Source organism: Ornithodoros turicata, chromosome 7 (assembly GCF_037126465.1).
Source record: "Ornithodoros turicata isolate Travis chromosome 7, ASM3712646v1, whole genome shotgun sequence".
Lineage (NCBI taxonomy): Eukaryota > Metazoa > Arthropoda > Arachnida > Ixodida > Argasidae > Ornithodoros > Ornithodoros turicata.
This window is the reverse complement of record NC_088207.1, coordinates 48,260,834-48,283,191: the sequence shown is the minus strand read 5'-3', so window position 1 is coordinate 48,283,191 and position 22,358 is coordinate 48,260,834. Positions and strand designations below refer to the sequence as shown.

Here is a 22,358-nt window from a genome sequence, read left to right as displayed (position 1 = left end):
TTAGTTTATACAGCGTCGATGACGGCACCGTGAAGTTACCGTACCTACCGGAACCAATGAGAGCGTGCATGACTCACAATCTCATCCGATGATTGGGTGCGGTAGATACGGTACTGCGTGCGGATTGGCTGCGTGGTAGATACCACGTACGTTATCAACGGTCTACCAGTACTCGCTAGTAACGATAACGGAAACGACAATGATCGTCTGGTATTGAATAGGGGTAATGCCTATTCCTGTTGTGCAGTGACATGAGTGACTTTTAATTTTATTTTTTATTTATATTTTTTCTCCGTTTCCATTAATACATGCCCTGTATACCACACGAGAGCATCGGAAGAGCAATATGGGACCTTCACCATGCATCCGTCGCTTACTCGTCCCTGTCCGCATAACTCGTGACGCCAACACATGTGACCTACACAACAGATTCTACAACATAGCAGGGGGAATGCGAGCCTATGTTTTTTCCCCCTTTTTTCAGTTCAACGTGACTATGGCAGCATTCTTTGCTACTGAGACCGTCTGCCCATGTATATGCGACATTGGAAGAAGGTCTGGTCACGCCCATCTTGAGTTGCTGGACTCAGAGCTTGAGCGCGACACTCTACACACGGGAAGATGATTTTTTTTAAAATCCGGTGAGGTGTACGGATCCCACCAATGCGAAATTACTGGTACGGTGTGTACGCGTGACATCGAAGCAGCACAGAAGCAAAACGGGACTCTGACAGAGCTGAGAGGGATGTGCTCCAGCAGCTCGATAACCGCCGTTCCATGACCGGAAACAATACCATAAACGTAACGGAAACGAAATTGAAAGGCTGATATCAGAAACGGATAACGATTAAGATAATACAGTAACGAAAATGGAAGCGGTAACGAAAACATGCCCGTTATCTTTACCTCAATGTCAATGGACCTATAGAGGAAATGTGGAAATCATATACAGAGGCATTAACGATTTTCCAAGACCTAATTAAGCTACATGCTTTTGCAAGGGTGCCACGATGGAGGACAATGACACTGCACCCATTGACAACGGGGAAAAAGCTGTGAATACATGACTCGTTCTCGACACTCGAATGACTCGCAGCTACTCCACTTTTAGCCACCCATCGCTTGCGCACAACAATGTCCTGCGTGCTACCGCGAAGCGCGCGTGCGGCTCCCGAGGCGGCAACAGCAGCTGAGTCAGACCGTAAAGAAGGCAAACGCCCAAGGGTAGCACAGAATCTATGGAACGTACAGCCAAGAGGAAAAGAAAGCGTACACTGCAGAAGCCAAATTGTTCTTTGTTTTCGGGGTCACCTCTAGTCACAATACACCCGTTGCTGAGGGATTCGGTCATTAGTAGGATCTCTCCTACACGATTTGACCCATTGCCATTGTTGCAGGGTGAGAAACACAAGGCATTAAGGCAATTTCCCTTTCGACGCTGTGTGTCCCACTTGAAAAGCCGTCACCTATACACCAGTAACCTTGATTCCGTCCATCGATGTGTCATACTGGCATGAGGTGTGTTCCCGAGATATAGTGGTTTCCTACCCTGTCATTTACTGACGCATCGTATATACGTGGAGTTGCATGCAGGCATATGTGTCATATGATGTAATGGTATTCTTTGAGCTACCAATGGCTAGCTGTTGCAATGAACAAAGAGGACATTTAATTCATGCTCTCATATTAACTTCTTTGAAGTAGGGTATAGGTACCGCGACCACAGCGGGGAACCATCCCATTTGATCATCACTATTCATTGAATTTGAATTTCAATTTATTTAAACTTTACAAAGCTTTTAAGAGCCACGAAAACAATGCAAAGATGAAAAACAATACACAAGAATAATACACATGTAATAGCAATGCACGAACTAGATACAGCTGCACGTCATTCGTGTATTGTTGTTGTTGGACAAACTCGCACACGGAGAAAATAAAGTGATCTCTTTTCCCACAGACGTTCAATAATTTAGAAAAAGATGTTGACGGGTCATCTTCTGGTCTTGTGGGTTTTATGGTGAACGGACATAGTCTCTGTTTGAAATATCGGCGGCTCACGGACATGAAGCTTCAATACTTCAATAACTGCCTCACTGTTTCTGGAGCCATCAGAAACAGAAAGTGCCTGCATATTAACCACATTCCGCAAGAAACTGGAAATTCTTGGTGTTGCCTGAGTCCACGTGCCACGATTGCCACGTGACAGTCACGATTTATTTGTTGTTGTTGGTGGTGTTGCCTTACTTCCCGAATGTCGCGTAACGACAGAATAAGCGCATGGTATTTCAAAGACCTAAAAAAAGTTTATGTTCTGTAGTCAATTCTCCGGTCAGGCACCGCTAATGTTTCGAACGGAGAGCGTTCTCAGTGTTTCCCTTCGGAATATCGGCGGCGGCACCAGACCCGAAGATTTTGTGTCATTCGATGCACTTTTCATGTAAGTTATGGCGCAAGTTTGTGCGCTGTGCAGTGCATAAGAAGGACAGCTATAAATAGGACTCTTAGGTTTAGATGGCGCGTAGCTGCGCTGTAACATTACAGTTTGCTGTCTTAGATGTGAATGACTTGCAGGAATATTACGCCGTGACTCCATCGGCGCCATTTCTTATGAGCGATCACGAACGCCTGGCGTATATGCAATGACACAGCATTCTCTTTTAAAAGCGAGTGCGCTGGCCTCCACAAATGCGGTGTCCTGCAACGGTTGTGCACTAGATGAACAGAAGTCCTGTATAACCACGAAGGAAAACAACTAAACAAGAAAAGAGAACTCCCTCAGCGCACCCAAACATGTACCTTCATGTGTTGTGTCGTCCCTTCCTGCAATACCAACCTCTCGGTATCTGCTTATTTAGCCTGGATTACATTAATGGTCGACTTAAAGGGATAGTCGGGTGCAACAATTTGCTTTATAGGGGATATCACCAATCGATTGACCATATAGATTCAAATGTAAGCCAGCAAATTATGTCGCAAAAAATCGGTATTGTTATTGAAGAAATGAAATTTCAATTGTTCATACAGTATTTCCAATACAAAAGTCTGCTGGCAACAACAGCCATCAGTGACGTCAGACAGAATCCCCGCTGATGGGTTGTTTGAAACATCTCGGCTGTTGCCCGGGCCGCCGGAAAGGAAATCTAGTCCGTTAGCTCTCAAAATATTACTGCGCCGCAGATAGGACGGCTGGGCACAGGGACGTCACTCTCCCTCCTCCGCCAGATAATGTAATCCATCGCACTCGCTCCGCTTCCGTATTCGCTATTAAGACTGGCCGCATGAGACTACACTGTTAAAAAAAGGGGCGTACTTTAACTCCTTTTCCTTGCCACATATATCACTCCCTTCTGAAGAGCACAATTACTCTCAAGAAGACGATGACAGTGGGACACGACCCACTGTCATCGTCTACAGTTTAGTCATGCACCAGTCAAACTACAGTTTAGTCATGCACCAGCTAGTCTGCGCAGTTTCCCTTCTGTCAATTATGTTTCACTAATGTTTGGCTGATACGCTTACCTATGCCTACGAGGGTGGTTCCATAAGTTTCCGGCCCGACCAACTTTTAATAGTCATAGAGACGAAATAAGTGTATCACTTTTCGACATGGTCATCCTTAACTTCGATACACTTTTGACACCTTTCAACCAGAAAAATAGTCCGAAGTTTTGTCCACAAGATGCTGGAAAACTGCCTCTTGCACCTCACTATCGTTTTGAAATCTCTGTCCTCTGAGATCCGTCTTCAAGTTTGAGAACAGGAAATAGTCACTCGGTGCCAAGTCTGGACTATAGGGTGGGTGGTGGATTTCTTCGAGGCCGCACTCCTTCAGTGCAGCCTTTGCAACAGAAGCCGTGTGGACAAGGGCACTGTCCTGGAGCAACCGGACACCTCGATTCACCTGCCGCACCTATTTTCCTTGATGGCGTCTCGCAGTCGGTGCAGGAGTAAAGCATAATAAGTCGCATTCACTGTGGTGTTCCTCTCTTTGAAGTCAATGAGGAGGATCCCGTGACAATCCCAAAATATTGTTGCCATGATCTTCTTTGTGGATTGTGTGACCTTGGCTTTTCTTGGGGGTGCTTCTCCTGGTTTACGCCATTCCATCGACTCCTTTTTCGAAAGGGGATCATAGTAGAGCACCATAGTCCCATCCCTTGTGACAATTGACTTCAATATTTCTTCTTCGTTCTCTTGACAGAGCTCCAAAAACTCTTTGGCACAGACGACGCGCTGTTGCTTTTGAACTGACGAGAGAAGTCGTGGCACCCATCTCGCACTGACCTGTGAAGGCCCTCGCCGATGATGCGGAAAACGGTTGTTTTGGAAAGCCCCAGCCTTTCTGAGATTTCCTTCACCTTCAGACGCCTGTCGCTCAGCACTTCCTCCTCGACAAGAGACAAATTTTCTTGTGTCACCACTTCCACTGGACGACCATCGCGTGGATCATCTTCAATGGACTCTCGCCCCAGTCGAAACTGCTTAGCCCAGTCATTTACCGTTGTGTACGACGGAGAGGCTTCCCTGTACACGTTGCCCAGTCGCGCTTTAGTTTCTTTAGGCGAAAGTCCCTCTTTTGTCAAGAATTTTATCACAGCGCGGTACTCAATTTTTTCCATTTTAACTGAAGAGTGCACCCTGGCTGTTTGAATGCCGCTCTCCAACCGACAAAAGCATGGAGAGGGTTGAGGGTGGTGCTCGGGCCCTCAAACAGATGGCGCCACGCGTCGTTAATCGCATTTTCAAATTCGCGCGCATTTTCTACCTCTGGCCGGAAACTTATCGGACCACACTCGTAGCTATGTTTATCTATGTTAACCTATTTTTACCTTATATATTTCCCTCCTGTCGATTAACGATGTTTCGCTATTTAGCCGATATGTTACCTGACTTGTTATCTGATGCTTAGCTTATATTTTAGCTGACTTGTTTAGCTGATGCTTAGCTGATATTTTAGCTGACTTGTTAGCTGACACTTAGCTGATATTTTGGCTGACTTGTTTAGCTGATGCTTAGCCGATATTTTAATTGACTTGTTTAGCTGATATTTTAATTGACTTGTTTAGCTGATAATTTAGCAAACATGTTTAGCTGATATTTTAGCTGACATGTTTAGATCATGTCTAGCTAATAGATTTAGCAGATATGTTTAACTGATATATTAGCTATGTTCAGCTATATTTAGCCGATATGTTTCAGCTGTGTTCAGCTAAGAGAGCTAAATACAGCTACATCAGCTGCACTTAACTGAAACATGGGTAGCTGATATTTTAGCTGACAAGTTAAGTTGATATATTTCGCTATGTTTAAGTATGACCAAACGAAGAGACCCAGAGACAATGGACACGGAGGAAGACGGACCTGACAAAATATCAGAAGACTTGCTCTTCCGTCTTACTCCTTGTCCCCAGTCTCTGGGATTCTTCGTTTAGTCATGCACCAGCTCGCACTTTCCATTCTCTCAATTATGTTTCACTATGCTTGGCTGATACGTTTACCATGCCTAGCTATGTTTAGCTGATATATTTAGCTGATATGTTTAGCTAATATATTTAGCAATGTCTAGCTATGTTAACCTATTTTTACCTTATATATATTTCCCTTCTGTCAATGATGTTTCGCTATGTTTAGCTGATATCATAGCTGACTTGTTATCTGATGCTTAGCTGATATTTTAGCTGACTTGTTAGTTTATGCTTAGCTGATATTTTAGCTGACATGTTATCTGATGCTTAGCTGCTATTTTAGCTGACTTGTTAGCTGACACTTAGCTGACATTTTAGCGGATAATTTAGCAAATATGTTTAGCGGATAATTTAGCAAATATGTTTAGCTGATATTTTAGCTGTCTCGTTAGCTGACGCTTAGCTGATATTTCAGCTGACTTTTAGCTGATTCTTAGCTGACTTATTAGCTGATGCTTAGCTGATATTTTAGCAGACATGTTTAGCTGACATGTTCTGCTGATATATTTGGCTATGTTCATCTTTGTTTCGCTGACATGTTGAGTTGATATATTTCGCTATGTTTAAGTATGACCAAACGAAGAGACCCAGAGACAGGGGACACAGAGGAAGGCGGATCTGACAAAATATCAGAAGACTTCCTCTTCCGACTTACTCCTTGTCCCCAGTCTCTGGGATTCTTCGTTTAGTCATGCACCAGCTCGCACTTTCCATTCTCTCAATTATGTTTCACTATGCTTGGCTGATACGTTTACCATGCCTAGCTATGTTTAGCTGATATGTTTAGTTGATATATTTAGGTGATATGTTTAGCTAAATCTTTAGCTATGTTTAGCTATTTTTAGCTAATATATTCCCCTTGTGATATATTCTCTGCTGATATATATTTAGCTATGTCCAGCTATGTTAGCCTATTTTTACCTTATATATTTTCCTTCTGTCAATCATGTTTCGCTATATTTAGCGGATATGTTAGCTGACTTGTTAGCTGAGACTTAGCTGATATTTTAGCTGACATGTTCTGCTGGTATGTTGAGGTATGTTCATCTTTGTTTAGCTGACATGTTAAGTTGATATATTTCGCCATGTTTAAGTATGACCAAACGAAGAGACCCAGAGACAGGGGACACAGAGGAAGGCGGATCTGACAAAATATCAGAAGACTTCCTCTTCCGTCTTACTCCATGTCCCCAGTCTCCGGGATTCTTCGTTTAGCCATGCCCCAGCTCGTACTTTCCATTCTCTCAATTACGTTTCACTATGCTTTGCTGATACGTTTACCTATGTCTAGTTATGTTTAGCTGATATATTTCCCTTGTGATATATTTTCTGCTGATATATTTAGCTATGTCTAGCTATGTTAACCTATTTTTACCTTATATATTTCCGAAGAACCATAGGACGAAGAAACCATAGACAGGCCTACGCCTAACCTTTCCTTTTCTTTCTTAAATAGGCATATCCCCCCACAGACAGGTTACAAGGAGGAAGACGAAACTGACAAAATATCAAGACTTCCTCTTCCGTCTTACTCCGTGTCCCCAGTCTCCCGAATTATTCGTTTAGTCGTGCACCAGCTAGTCTACGCACTTTCCCTTCTGTCAATTATGTTTCGCTATGTTTCTCTAATACATTTACCTATGCCTGGCTATGTTTAGCTGACATGTTTAGATGACATTTTTTAGCTGATATTTAACTGATATATTTAGCTGAAAGCTTTAGCTCTACTTAGCCATGTTTAGCTATATTTAGCTGATCTTTATTCATTTATTAGTGCCCACCAATGGAAATAATCCGTAATAATAATATATTTAGATATGTTTAGCTGATATGTTTGACTATGTTCAGCTATGTTTAGGTTAGATTTAGCTGACATGTTTTGCTATGTTGAGCTATGTTTGACTGATATGTTTACCTGTTTGCTGATAACTTTAGCTGATATTTAGCTGATATATTAAGCTGATTAGCTGGTATGTTATAGTTTTAAAGTGATACTGGAGAGAGGTACTGCTTGGGACAAAATGTTATGGAACACTGGGGCGTCACATTTCTATGTCTAGCTGATATGTTTGAGCTATGTTCAGCTGATATAGCTATATTTAGCGATGTCTAGGTATGTTTAGCTGACATGTTTAGCTATGTTAACCTATGTTTAACTGATAGATTTCCCTTCTGCCAATTATGTTTAGCTATGCTTTGCGAATATGTTTACCTATCTCTAGCTATGCTAAGCTTATGTTTAGCTGATACTTGCCTGATATGTTTAGATGATATATTTAGCTACGTTTAGCTGATCAATTTGTCTAAGTTCAACCATATATAGCCGGTATGTTTGGATATATTCAGCTATGATATAACTGGCATGTTTAGCTTTACGTAGCAATGTTCAGCTATGTTTAGCTTATACAGGAAGATGCGCAATAAAGAAAAAAAAAAGAAAAAATTGTGTTCCTACACGATTTTTTTTTGCGGAGAATCTACCGAACGGGTTTTTGTACTGAAAACGGCTACGATATCAGATGATCGAAAGGAACAGATGTTCTCGTTGGGACAATTTCGTAGCTTTTATAATTAAAAAGTTAATTAACGATTTTTAGATAATTAGTCATTCGACGGTTGAACAACAGATGGCCAAAAACGTCCGCAGGCCCAGAGATGATACAAGTGAAAACAGGGTGTCTATAGCCCTCATAGATTTTTTATGAAAAATCTGTATCGAAAAAAGAAGACACCCTGTACATTTAGCTACTTTCAACTGATATGTTTGGCTACGTGTAGCCAAACATATCTAGCTATGTGTAAATGATATATTTAGCTAATATGTTTGGTGATGTTTAGATATGCTTAGCTTACATGTTTCACTCTGTTGAGCTATTTTTAACTGATATGCTTAGCTGACATGCGAGCTGATGTTTAGTTATTTTTCGCTGATATTTTAACTGACATGTTCAGCTGATATGTTTAGCTGGTATATTTCCTTTCAGTCTGTTTCAGTTCATTAATTGTTAGACAAAGCGCCATTTACACGGGGATGTACTGGCCTCTGTTACTACTGTACTGTGTATACTGGAGGTCGTGGCCACTGTTAACCAATTTCCCTTTTCAATGTGGTTTAGTTACTCTACGTTTTATAGGTCGAAAGTGGTCGAAGAAAACACCTCAAGTATAGGAGAGACAACGACATGTCAAGATGGTTGGAGATGTTATTGCCAAGAGAACATTGCAAATGTTGTCTATGGGTCTATGTATGGGAAATGGGTTCGTACCATACCTTCATTAAAAGATAGATATGTGGTAACAAAGTTGATGAATCGAGGTACAGATAAAGCTCTGTCATCACCCACGCCATGAGATGTGCGAGAGCATGCATACACTGTCCTTGGTGCGCTTGATTGAACCAGGACCGCAGAGGTTTCGAAATAGTTAATGACCAATGACAAGTAGGTTGCATCCCATTACGAACGATGATTTGCTGTTGCTCGTAACGTTCATAGGTGATAAGGATGTGATAAATGTCACCTCGTACCTCGCTTAGGTTATGTATGCAAACCTATATTGAGTCGCATGCCAAGGAAGACAATCAACAAAGGCGAAGGAAGTCGGCATAAAAGGGTGAGGAAGAAAGACAGGGCGATAGAATGTACTAAGTGGTGAACTGTGCCAGGGGGAAGGGATCTTGTTTGCAGCTACCACCGTATTTGTCAACCAGTCTAACTCTAGTTATATGCTTCGGGACATGTCATCTCCTACAGCTCAATTCGGTACATGATTCTAAAGACGACAGTGATTGGCCCCAGGCGGGTGCGTACGTCATGCCTTCGAGCCGCAACTGTGGTTCAAACTGGTGCTCGTACACTGATCACGCTGCGAAAACACATAGAGCACAGCTGCGTGCGTTTGAAGCGAATACGTAACATATTTCATTGCGATTCAGAACACATGTAAACCGGTGGTGGTGGTGGTGAAATTGCTCGCCGTGGTCGGCCATACTTGTAGTGGGACTAACGCAGTGGGACTAACGTAACGACTAACGCAGGAGCGCACATAAACATTGGAGCGAGGCTAACACAGGTTTTCTGTGTACTAGTGTATACCAACTGGCCATTCTGCGGTTTTAGCTAACGCAGAAGGTATTAGAGTATTAGATGAGGTTCCAGACAGCACTTCATTCGCGATGATGATCTTGATGTGGCCGCGAAGGACGCAGAGCACAACACCCAAAAGCTTCATTTCAGAGCCAGGAAGGAGGAAGGGGTTGTGGGATGGAGGGGATATAAAAGAGAAGGTATTTTAGCAAAACAGCGTAGAAAACGGGAGAATATAGATAGGTAACAAGCGAGCTGGTGGTATATATAGATCCATAACTTAAGAACCCGAGACTGGGGGAGAAAAAAGGACAAAACAGACACGGTGTAGAAGTGCAAGGGTGCAGGCGAGCTGGTACATTGTAAAACGACGATAAAACCTGAGACAAGGTACAGAAAATAACAACACGACACGTTCTCAAAGTCAGCAGCCCATTTAATGAATTAAACGGGTTGCTGGATTAAATGTCATTAAATGGGTTGCTGAGTTTGAGAACATGTCGTGTTCTTATTTTCTGTTCCTTAAGTCTCAGGTTTTATCGTCGTCTTACAGACAAGGTCTCAAGCGAGACCTTGTCTGTGTCGTCGTTTTTAGTTCCCCAGTCTCGGGTTTTTAAGTATCAGGGTAGAAGAGTATATGTGAGGGAAGTACGCCTGTGAAAGAGATGAGGGCTTTTTTTTTAAGAAGCTGACAAGAGCAGCGGTTTGTTTGTGCCTTTCAGGGAGCTACGTCTGTCAAAGACTTGAAATGTCCACATCTGCCTGCCGTCGTCCATCTTCTCGTATGCCCCATACTCTCAATGTGCGGACTACATTGACTGCTGGCGGAGATACACCTCTCTCACTGTAGCTCTTATGTTCTTTCGCAGTTTGGTCGCTGTTTTCGTTCGCTCTTGCATGTAAACCTCCACTTCGTTGCTCCGCTTTAAAACGCGTCCTACTTTGTTCAACAACCTACTTCACCGACTTCGCGACGGCATGTTCACAAAGAAAACGGAACAGCGAAATACCATCTACACGTCTTTAAGAGCGGGTGCCAACTACAAGACATACATCGGCTCCGTAACAATGACGCCGATCGAATTCATCCACTCAGAAGCTCACGCAAAGCTCGTTAGCGCACAAGCCTTCCCATACTGCAGTACTTCCTATATACAATCTAAACACCTGACACCTTTCTGAATATCGCGTGACACGACAAAATAATGTAAAGCGCTGCTCTACTCTGTGCCTCGCAGCAAAAGTCCACACGTGACCACGCCCGCAGGTGACTGTTGCATTTGTGAATAAGAGAGAGAGAGAGAAGGGGTAGATCGCCCTATAGTGTCACGCAATCCGACGGGTGACACGGAACGTGCACAAAGTTCAGCCGATGTTGAATCCACGGATAAAGGAAATCCTATTTGGTTGCACCTGAACTAATGGCAAAGTCCCCGCTCGCTGTGCTTTGCATTCGCCGTATACGCTTCCGGTAGAAACGAACTGCCGTGCACCCCGTGCCTGACGGACCGGCAATATAGCTGCCCAAATTATTCCTGCCTTCTTTTTGACGGTGTCGTGTCATGTAGCAACTTTTTTTGTGTGTGATTTCCCCCCGCAACTGCTTCCGTGGTACGCGTCTGGCTTCGCTTATTCGGAAGTGAGATATACGTGCCGTGTTTCTGCTAATCTGCTATGCAGGAACAAGGAGGGTATGCTGTCAATGTGTTACGTTATTTGCGGACGGAACGCGTTGAACGGTGTCGGACGAAGAACAATGGTATGTTTTCGGTTACGATTGGATTGTTGCGCTAAAGTCGGAGTCAGTGTGTCAGTATGTGACGGATTCCGAACAGTAGTAACCTTAACATTAAATGTGTGCGTTTTTTTAAATCTCTGATATGGGACACTGTCAATGTGAAACTTCACCGCATCGCACGTTGAAAGCCAATCGTTGCCCTGAATGACACAGATATCACTTCTAATTTCTGGAAAGCTCGCAGTATACGCCGTTTTGTGACAATTTACATAACTGCACACGTGTCACACAAAGGCGTAACGCATCCAGTTTTCAACGGGAGAGAACAATGTCATTCGGGATGACGCTTGGCTGCTGAAGCGTGTGATGTGGTGAGGTTCTGGTTGGTGTGTGGCCGGTCTCGGCACCTCCACCAACACCTCTTTTAGGAGTGCACTCCTGAAGCTTTAGCTTGATGCATAAAATTCCTACAAGAATGATCCGATGCTGCAGGTACCGTAAACGCTGCGGCAATTCGTGTACATGCGTTCGCATTTTAATTGAATTTGTTCAGGAGTTTGTTTGTTTGTTTGATTCAGGAGCTCGACGCATTTTAATTAATTGACACGAACAAAAGTTGAAGTCATTACGAAAACGTTTGGAGACTCTGAAGGTACAATTCAGGAGACAATGTGAGATTTCAGGAGTCAACAAATACATGCGCGTCAACATCACTTTACAACAAAACGACTTTTGCATCCGTCTGTTATGCTTTGTAGTGCAGCCGACGGGGGGGGGGGGGGGGGGGGCTACACTAGAATACCTCGAAATATATTCTACAGAGTATTCTTACATGGCGAGATTAGATTACGGCATGTAAAAAGAAAAACATGGAAATGGTTGTCACGACAGCATCAGATGGTTCACTTTACCCCTTTTCCTCTTTACCTACCAACACCACCGTATACCCTCTCTTCTCCCTTTCTTCTCTTCCCCATCTCCTTTCATACCAATGGTATCGTTTGCTTTTTTCTTTATTTAGGTCTTCACATGCTGAAATGCCTCCGGTTTAAAGGCCGAGCGCCGGATGTTTACCTTTCAATAAAGCCCCGTAGGCCCGTCTGTCGCACTTAGCTTTATCAGATAGCGTTTGTCGACCCCCTCTGTCACTTTTCCGGGCGTGTCGCAGTGTGTCCTAAGGTCCTGCGCTCAGTTGCACAACACACAGATATGGTGCTCTGCTCCAGACTTAGGGTCGGTTGCATTAAAGGAAGCAGAACCAAAATATATCACAAGGTGGAATGCGCTATCGCCAGAATGGCTGCATGAGGAAAGCCTTCTACAAATGTTTCAAAATGGGACCCCGACAAGACGACAGTTGCCAACAGCCGCGCTGAAAGAGCAACCTCTCTTGTGAAGATTGGCCCTCATGAAGGAGACCAGTAACAAAAGCAACGCATCCTGGCTTGTCGGTGCCGTCAAAAGGCAGCTTTTGTTGGTGTATATGCCTTCGCTAGAAAATAATAGGGTCAATTACGCTGAAGCCACTTCTAGTATATGAGAACGTGCTTACAGTCTATCTTGTTGTACGCTATGTCCAACGTTCCCGTCCCTTGCAGTGCGATGCAGCGCTAGATACAGAAAGCGAAAGTCGTATAGCGACCTAAATGCTCGTAGTGCGCGGTAAAAATGACATTAAGGGTGCGTAATGCTGTAAGTTTTAGTGTCATTGGTGCGGTACCACACGGACCGTTGTTATGCCATTTACTGCGTAATGTGTTCACCATAATACTTTCGTCCATGACATGTTAGCGCTCTTTCCTATTGTTTGCCCACAGTAAGAAATTTAGTTTGCATAAAGTCACTCTTTGCTGTACAACACGGTACGATTAACTAAATTTTAGCCTACACGAGTGTCTTTACACGAAAGAGACCTACGACTTCTTAGGAACTTTCACCGAGAAAAATGAAAAGACTCGAGACGACGCCAAGGACAGGAGCAATTGTTTTGTGACTTGGCAGCCTACGTTGAAACTTCAAAGCATGCACCTCGTCTTAAAACGTATTAAAACAACTCCACGAGAAAATCGCCGTATTATTATATGTCAACATATTAACTGCATTTCCAGTCTCCAACATATATACGCTTCATGATTTAAGAGTTTTGTCATACGTTTTACTTTGGTGAGTGGGTCGCGTCATTTTCGTAGCGTTTAATGTCACTAAAAATGAACGTGTTGTACGAGTTTTGAAAATAATGACAGTCGAGAACCTAATGACAGTATAGACGTTAATGTCACTCTCGGAGCCCGTGTATCACGTGGGTAGCTCTCGTTGGTTCTTTGACGGAATCGCTTGAGCGGGCTGTAATTGCGTGCTATACCCTGCAGTCTCAGTTATTGAACGATCCTAATTAAACGTGCCTGCCAAATAACTCGTCCACAATTTGATCAGCCACACTTAGCGGAAGTTTGCTTCTCGAATTTCGAAAAACGAGTTCTAAACTAAGCTTTCATTTCTGGCCTTGTACGTGAATAAAAAACCAACAACAAAAAAGCTGCAGAAGTAAGAGTTGTGCCTGTCCGACCTCACCCTATGCAAATAAAGGCAATGCATGTACGAACAAAAGACCTTGAAGTGTTGGTGAACGTCCACAAAACGTTTGTCTATACTTCGTAAAACTAATGCAAAACAGAAACAACGAAGGCTCACACACACACACGCCATGCCCACTAATGAAACACTCACGTTGCTAAGCGCTTGAATACAATTCAGTGAAAGAATCATGTTCGCATAGCTCCACGACGTTCCTTTCATTAATCTCAAAGCGACCTTGGGAAAGAAGGCATAGATTTGCAGATTCTACATCGAAGACTTAACAAGTCTTTAATTGTGTGCGCAAAAGAAAGTTGTTGCATGCATAGATGTCGACACGGCAAGCATGTTGTCATCGGCATTCCACTTCTTGTTTGCGTATGCGCATATAGATAGATACCAGATCGAAACTGTAGCAAGCATTTAACAAGTCACGCATAGTTGAAATGGAACTCCACAAATTTTCTGACTGTCACAGAAACAGTTGGATGCTTTTTATGCGAGAAGTGTTTGGCATGAGCTCAGTACAGTGCGGTAGAGGGGTAATCGCTTCATGCACTGCAGTGCATGAAGCGATTACCCCATGGGGAGACATGATAACCCCATGATTTCCCCATGGGGAGACATGATAACAGCACACATAGGACACGGACGAAGTAAGGAGGGCAGGACAGTTCGCTGCAGTTGTATATGAACAACTTTGAAGTACGTTTTAACATAAAACACTTTTTTCTCCCTCTGAGGGATATTCCGTAGGATATCTCCCGTCCATCGTGTCCGTTCGTAACGCCGACATCTCCGCACCACAACACACTCTTCCACACAAACTTACTAACCACGCCACTGCACCCGACAGCCCTCTCCACTAGCAGCAGTCTCTCTTTCCCATCTCTCATTGGGGAACTTCCTTTTTGTTTGTTTGTCTTTGCTTTTGGGAATAGCAAGCCCCCATCACGGCTAACCTCTTCCTTCCTTTATTTTATCATCATTAAACATGTCGCCCCGTACCATTTGTTCCGATGGTGGTAGTGGCATCGTGCAGTGCGAGACAAATGCTAACAAGCATCGGGGCTGTCAACAAAAAGCAGGGCAGAGTATATGCGACAGTAATGGCAACGGGGGAAAGCAAAAAAATGCACCAACGATTTCACACGCGTTCCATGCATAAGGATTTTTTTGTCAATCATTGATCAAAGCTTACTCACAAAGCTTGTTTTTAAAGAAAAACAAAGCTATAGTAGAAGAGGACTCTATAAAGCGGATTATACATTTGGTTATTGCCACTTCACCGAATCCCACTCTGTACCCGTACGGTACGGTACGAAACCCTGTACCCGCACGGTAAAGGCTTGGAGCCCGTCGACCGTCCAGGCCGGATATAAGACCATGCCGCTAATAAGCAAGTAATTTAACCGGCCATCCGCTTCCTCCTTGCCCCCTCGTAAAACTGCCCTGTCCTCCAGCAACGTGCCGCCAGTCTAGGCAACACGTTCGCCACAAAAGACAAACCGTTCGCCAAGGGCTTGACGCAAGTGCGTACAGGGCAAAAGCACACGAGAAACAAGCACGAGCGACAACATTCTGATGGATCGTGCGTGTTCGGGGGGTATATTTATTAGGACAAAGAAAAAAAAAAAGGAGGAAAGGTCAGTCAAACGGTATGTCGGCTTGCTATTTCGCAAAAATATAAAAGAAAAGAAAATAATTAGGAAATAACGGATAAACTAACAAAATGGCATTTGAGCGTCCTGTCGGTGTACAAATACAAATATTTTTCTTTCTTGTTCATAATCAATCAATCAATTAATCAATCAAATACATGTCCAGGAGAAGGTGGAACTAAATGCAATCAGTCATCGCACTTACGTACATATCGAAGCATGGACTTGGATACCCAAGTCCAGGTTTGCGCAACCCCACTGCGAGTTATAACGGCAGCAAAAGGTATAACGCGCGGAAAAATACCACTATTTCGCTGCATAATATGAACGTATTCAAAAGCTCCGAGCTTCCGCCTGCTGACCTCGTCATTTATGATACTCGCATATGTGACCTTGTCTCTGAGGCTTTTCATTCCGATTCCTGCCTTTTGAAAGGCGTTTTATGCCGCTAATGGGAACAGTGTCGGCGGCTGCGGCCAGTAAGCGAAGGGCTGTTCCGACCCCGACCGCCACTTGGAATCAATTTAGAAGCGGGTAATGAGGCTCAAAATGTGCCCTATATAGTACTTCGCGCTTTCCGATTCATTGCGTCGGGAAAATATGTGTGGTCATTTGACCGCTCACAGGCACTTAGCCGCATTATGTCTGCACTCTTTGGGTGTTGGCCATGAGGTTAATATTATAGCGCTATTCCCGTTTCTCTTGTGCTAATGTCAGACGTAGTATGTATGTGTGTATAGGTGGAGCCACTATGGTTGTGATGTTTGTGAATGGGCTGCGTGAATATGGGAGTAATGGTCGCTGAAAATGTAGCCACGTGCAGAAAGGTCGCTCTCAGAATTGGTCAGACTATTATCTCTCTGGAGTTTGTCAAGTGCGTACTGCTACGAGGCTCTGTTCAGGCATTAATATTCACAACGCACGTACGTGTTGGAGCAAGTTCCCGAAGGCTGGCAAGATACTAAGAGTGACAGCAACACCCGTGCCGTCCATTATGACCGCCTTCAGAATTACTTTTTATTTCCACGAGATGTCCTGTTGAAGCTCTTATATTTTGACGTCTTCACACTACAGTCTCCTTTGAGCATACAACAGCAGTCGTTCTGGTGTTATCGTTATGACTAACATCAGTTCATAAACTGCGCATTACTACAGAGCTATAACAGTGTTCGAGCTAAGAAAGGCATCAAACGTAGTCCGTCAACTCTAACAGAGCTAGTCCGCCAAATGGATAGATGGAGAAACCAGAGCCGTTTCCTCCAGGTGCTACCTATAGTGCTCCTGTAGTTTTAATATAGGCACACTACTTGAACGACTTAATGTGACCTTGCTAACCATTCCAACCAATAGGAGCAAGCGTAGGACAGGGCTTAAACGTGCCGTTCCGGCTGTACATCCGAAAATTTGGCACAATTGGGCACATCTCTTTAGCTTGCCCTTCAGATCTAAATCGACGGAACACAAACACCAAAGCTTAGGTAATCGCTCAAACCAAGAACGACATCCATATGTAAATTCTGGGCATATTCCTTATCTCGAGTGCCGTGAACATGCGGAAGCGTGCCAACCACCTGGCCAAGACGACGTCCCTCTTGCCTCCGCAACCTATTTACTAGAGGAAGATTCGCGTATCCGGCGGAGTATACGTCAAAGCGTGCCTAAACAGGTAAGAAGGCCTTGTTCAATTCCCTCTCGCAGCTTAATTACGGACGAGGGATTGGAAATAGGTCAATGAGTTCCAACACTTCCATTACGTCCGCATGAGTGGTCGAGGCACTTCTCCGTGTGTCGCACGCGTCATGCTTGGTGTCCGTCGTGACAACGGCGTCTTTATAGTGACGACGACTTTACCTAATACCCGTACATAACGTCTAAAGAACTGTTGGAGCGTTGCAGTGTAATGGCACTGTAATAGTTACGACCGAGTGCACGTGAATGATGCAACAAGTCGAAACAGTTGTATTCTTTTCCCGGCGTTTTTGTTTAGCCGTTTGGCAAAGTGTAGTTGCGTGTATATACTCCGAGACAAGTCAAGAGCTACAGTCACATACGTGTACTTCCGCGAGCGGAGAATGTAGTCCGCACATTGAGAGTGGGTCACACGAGAAGATGGTCGCTACATGCAGACGAGGAAACCGATTCGCATGTTTTGTTAACGTGAATATTTTACGTGTTTGCTTTAAAAAGCGTGTAAATGTGCTACGTATATGAACGTCGCGTCCAACAGGCGTTGTCGCAACGTGGTTCTTGTACAAGCAACAGAGGAAGTTAGGCGCACTACGTCGTGAATCGGACGTCGTCATGCACCCACCTAAGCAAATCACAGGCGTCCTTAGATTTGCGGGCTGAGTGGACCGGTATACGAGTTAACTTCTCCCGAAATATAAGTGGTTTGATGCGGGTCCTTGTTCGTTCCAGACATATACTTGATTCTTGCAGTAATGGTCCGATAGTCCTTTCCCTTCTTTTCTTTATCAGCATTAAACATATCCCCACCTTCCCATGATAGAGCCACAACATCATTTTAAAAAAAGTAAGTTGGGGATCAAATACAGCTTCTAGACCCCTAGATTACAATATTACTCCCGTTTTGGTCTCGTAACCCTAAAATTTACTCCCCAGCACTGTAAATAGTCCCCAGACTTCGCGTACACTTCCACGCATGTAGTCCCGAAAGGATTGTGGCAACTGGATCTATAGTTTCCGAAAGGACTAAATTCTCTTACTGTGCAGCCATTACTTCGGGCCAGACGCGATTTCTTATGAAATCCAAAGTACCAGACACAATTTTGATCGAAATAACACACACGGCTGATAGAAATCCACGAAAGCAAGTAGGGAATGTACGTATGTAGGGCAGCTAGCGGTAAAAGCATTATAAAGGAAGAAGCCTCAGGAGGTACATAATAACACGGTGAGCTAGAAGGAGAAGCTAGTCCATCATAGTAATGAAGACATGAGGAACAACGATAGGGTTGACATTATCCTATTCGCTTGACCTACACCCTTGAGGGTCAATGAAAATTATTCCAGAAAAGGCATGACATCGCAGTAGGGGTGGCCTAAATGAATCGCATTCGGGTTCACGAAACAGGTTTGGAGGACGTTTGCCGCCGGAGATGTCATTCAATTACTAAGCCTCTGCGACACCCTTTAGCCTATCTGCGGTGCAACGGTAAACGTGTATGGGCATAACAATGTTATTGCCGGCACGACATTGCTGTACAATAATTTAACGTGACACAGCGTTCACAATTCCCAGTATACTGGTGCCAGCAGACGACAGCGTCTGCGCCTTTTCCTGTCGTCTGCTAAGTAATACATTGCGGTCGCACTTCAAGATATTCCCCACGGTTAGCAGTGCACGAAAAGACATGACACTGAGCGCAGTGGCAGCAGAAAGCTATGACATTTTACGTGTCTTCCGCTTAAATATTCTGAGGGATGTCGCTCGCAGGGTTCCGGAGCGAACCGAAAACCTGAACAGAAAACAACCGAAAAAAAAAAACGTTATTTTTGGGCCAACCGGAACGGAACGAAAACCGAAACAAAATTTTATGATCCGAAGGGAAACCGAAAATACGTTTTTGGTTTTCGGTTCAAATGGAAAAATGAACTATTTGGCCTTCAAGGGTACGTAACGCAAGACCTCAAGTGCACAATACATGGCATCGATCGGTGTTTGGGTAGGAAACTCCAGAAACCTCACATTACAACAATGTACCAGAGCGCAAGACGGGCTCCTTAGTTTTGTCTATAAGTCATAGGACCTGCTAACCTCTCTCTTTATTTCTCTCTCTGTTGGAAAGAATAAAGGGGATTATTTTCACTGGAATAAATTCTCCTTACACCATGTGAAACTGAACCGGTTCTTTGAATTTTTTTTTCACTCCAGAGCTGAACAGGAACTGAACCGTTTTCTTTGAAGCAAAACGAAAACCGGAACGAAAAACCTTTCGGTTCGACACTCCGGTATCTCGTGAGAGAATACATTGAAACGGCCCGACAGACTTACCCGGCAGTCGGCTGGAATCACGATGGCCCCGTACCTCTCCACGGTGACACCTTCGTACATCCCGTCCTCAAGATGTCGCACTGGAGAACCTGAACCATTCGCAGACACAGACTCGGGAGGAGCCCCATCATCCACCTTGGGCATATCCATAGGATGCACAATCTCAAGACGTAGTCGGCTCTTGTCGAATTCAGCGTGCTTCCACGCCTTCCGGTTCGTAGGGTTATTCGTCGATTTCATCTGCGCCACATCGTCGGACACAAGATCCTTGCTACTGTTTCCTCGCTTCAACAACTTTTTGAAAGAAAAGATGCTCTTCTTGTTCTTCGGAGTACTGTCATCCGACGATTCCGTCGGCGAAGGAGACTTGTAAACGGCAGTGGGACTCGTGCTTCCATTCAACCTGTCGTTATCTTTCTCACTTTTCGATTTCAGGAACCCGAGTTTACGAGATGCATAGTAGTAATAAGGCGACTCGGTCTTCGCGGCGGGTGTCAACTGCTGCTCTGGTGGATTCGCCGGCGGTGCGGGGGCGGCCCGCTTGGAAGGGGTGCTGCTGTAGCGTGCCTGCTCGAGTTCCACGGCCAAAGCTGCCAACTTAATGTCTTTCTTTTCCGGGCTTCGATTGTTATTGTTCTTTACTTCTTGGTAGATGTTCGTTTCGGAGTAGTGGAGCGTTCGAGCTAAGTTCATGTTTCGTGCCTCATGTTCGGGTGACGTGCTGAACGGTTCAGACACAGCGTAGTAGATACTTCCGTCGTAGAAGTTCCTGCCATTCTCTTTTTGGACGACGGGATTCTCTGGTTCCGGAGGCACACTAGCGCTGTTCGCTACGTGGACGGTTTCAGTGGTCTCATTGACCTGAGGGCTCGCTTGACCAACCACTTCCTCTGGAGGCGCTGGAGACACCACGGGTTTGACTTCTGCGATATCTTCTCGCGGCGAGACATCGTCTGTCGAAGCAGGTGAAACTGGCGGCACGTTCTGCTCTTTCTTTACAACTGGCTTCGCGGGAATCTTCGGCTTCAACGGGAGTTTTGCTGCGGGCGGCTTCGCCAGAACTTTCGCCGTAGCGTCTTCTTCAGAGGACGAGGACGACGTACTTCCGCGGTGCACAAACAAGTCAGAAGCAGGGGTGTAAATTGCCACGGGAGGTTCGGCGATACTATGCAGAAAAGAAGAGCGCGCTTCGTAGATACCTGGTACCGGTACGCTGTTCTTGCACAGAGTCGCCGCGATCACCTTAGGATCATCCCCCTGCACCTCTTCTCCTTCTTTCGGAGTGTCTTCTTGCTGCCGCTGCATCTCCCCCGTCTCATCCTTGTCTGTCGTAATTACATCTTCTGTCACGGGTGTCGAGGGATCTGACGAGGTGCTGGTCTCCAAGCTGTCTTCGCAGACTGAGCTCGGAACGGCGGCGCTTTCAAGCTCAGGCCCGACGCTATTTTTGTCGCCCTCCGAGTTATTTTCAGCGGCTACTTTCGGAGGCTTTTCTTGAGGTGTGAGGAGGTTCTCGTTGTTTGAATTGAAATCCGTGTTCTCTTTCGTTATCTTCGTGATTACTTTTTCTTCCTCCGTGCAATCTAAGGATTCCAATGACACGTCGTCGTCCGAACTCATCTCCCAATTCCCTTCGTCGGAGTCGTAATCGTCATTGCCCCCGTAGCCAATGACCTGGACGTGGTCTTCCTTGAACCCGACACTGTTTCTGCGAGGGACCTCCGAAGGTTTTGAGCCGACCTTGAGGATTCCTTGCGCGACACCATTACTTGTCGGTTGTGTTTGTGTTTCGCTGATGACAGTTGGGGTTTGTCTCACTATTTCGGGAGGGATTTCTTGTCTCTGTGGCGATTTCAACAAGACGAACGCTGTTGATGTCTGGTCATTAATAAGCGTCTTCCACGACTCGTAAATCGTGGTCGCTTGGGAGATGTACCGTGTGCCGTTCAGGTTGTTAAATACCGTGTTTTTTTCGTTCTCTTCGACTTCGGTTCGGGTGAGAAGAACTGAGCACGGATCCTCTGCAGAAGTGTGGTCTGAGAAGGACTTGAAGCAGTTGGAGCAGAGGTCTTTCTTCCAAGCATTTTGGACAAAATTTTGGCAGATGACGGACATGTTGTTTCCCACCTGGACGCAGTGTGCCCTGAAAAAAAAATAAAAAATAAAAAATCGATTATTCCTCCTGCATCTGTTTCCTGTTGAGCAAGTGTCACTTGCGCTGTATATCCGCAAGTACTTTGACTGTTTCGCGCAACTACTTTTTCCAATGAAACCGAAACATATGCACAATCACCCTCACGGCTGCACCTCTCCGTTATTCCTTCTACGTCAGGCAAACACAATTTCACTGACAAGCTACGTTTTTTAGCAGTTGTCTGTTAACACAGAGACACAACTGTAACTTTGTTTTAGTTTCGTGTTAGCGCAGCGAAGCAGCTCTAGCTATGAGCAACGTACAGACATGGAACAGATGGACGAGAGGACAGCAGGGGGGAGGGGGTTAGTATGCGTCCTAGGCCGACTTCACAGGAACTGTGCCGACATTCGCCTGGAAGTCTGTCGGAAAACTGTCAGGGAAAACCTCAGACAGCACAACAAGGGCGGGGGGGATTCGATCTGGCGTCACCTCCCTGCAGTCTCGGCGTGGAAAGGGACCGTTCTAACCACTGTGCCAGGGGAGCTGGTGATTGTAATGCCGTTCGATGCCGAACCTCTTTTTCCCGAACATGGGAGCACCGCAATGGTGTGGAGTATGAAAAGAGAAAGCTTCATTAAGTATTCGCTGCCAAAACGCGGTTACTCGTGAGATAAACATCG

At 44.8% G+C, this 22,358-nt stretch overlaps 1 protein-coding gene across 2 annotated transcripts in view; it reads right to left on the bottom strand.

Moving 5' to 3' along the window:
- LOC135401344 (treacle protein-like) overlaps nucleotides 1-22,358 on the bottom strand; it is a 52,708-nt gene that overhangs the window by 7,853 nt on the left and 22,497 nt on the right. For both annotated transcript variants that reach the window (XM_064633697.1, XM_064633698.1), the window contains exon 2: nucleotides 19,542-21,684. In XM_064633697.1, coding sequence (XP_064489767.1) covers nucleotides 19,542-21,656 — 2,115 coding nt within the window. In that variant the 5' untranslated portion in view covers nucleotides 21,657-21,684. The remainder of the gene's footprint in view (nucleotides 1-19,541; nucleotides 21,685-22,358) is intronic.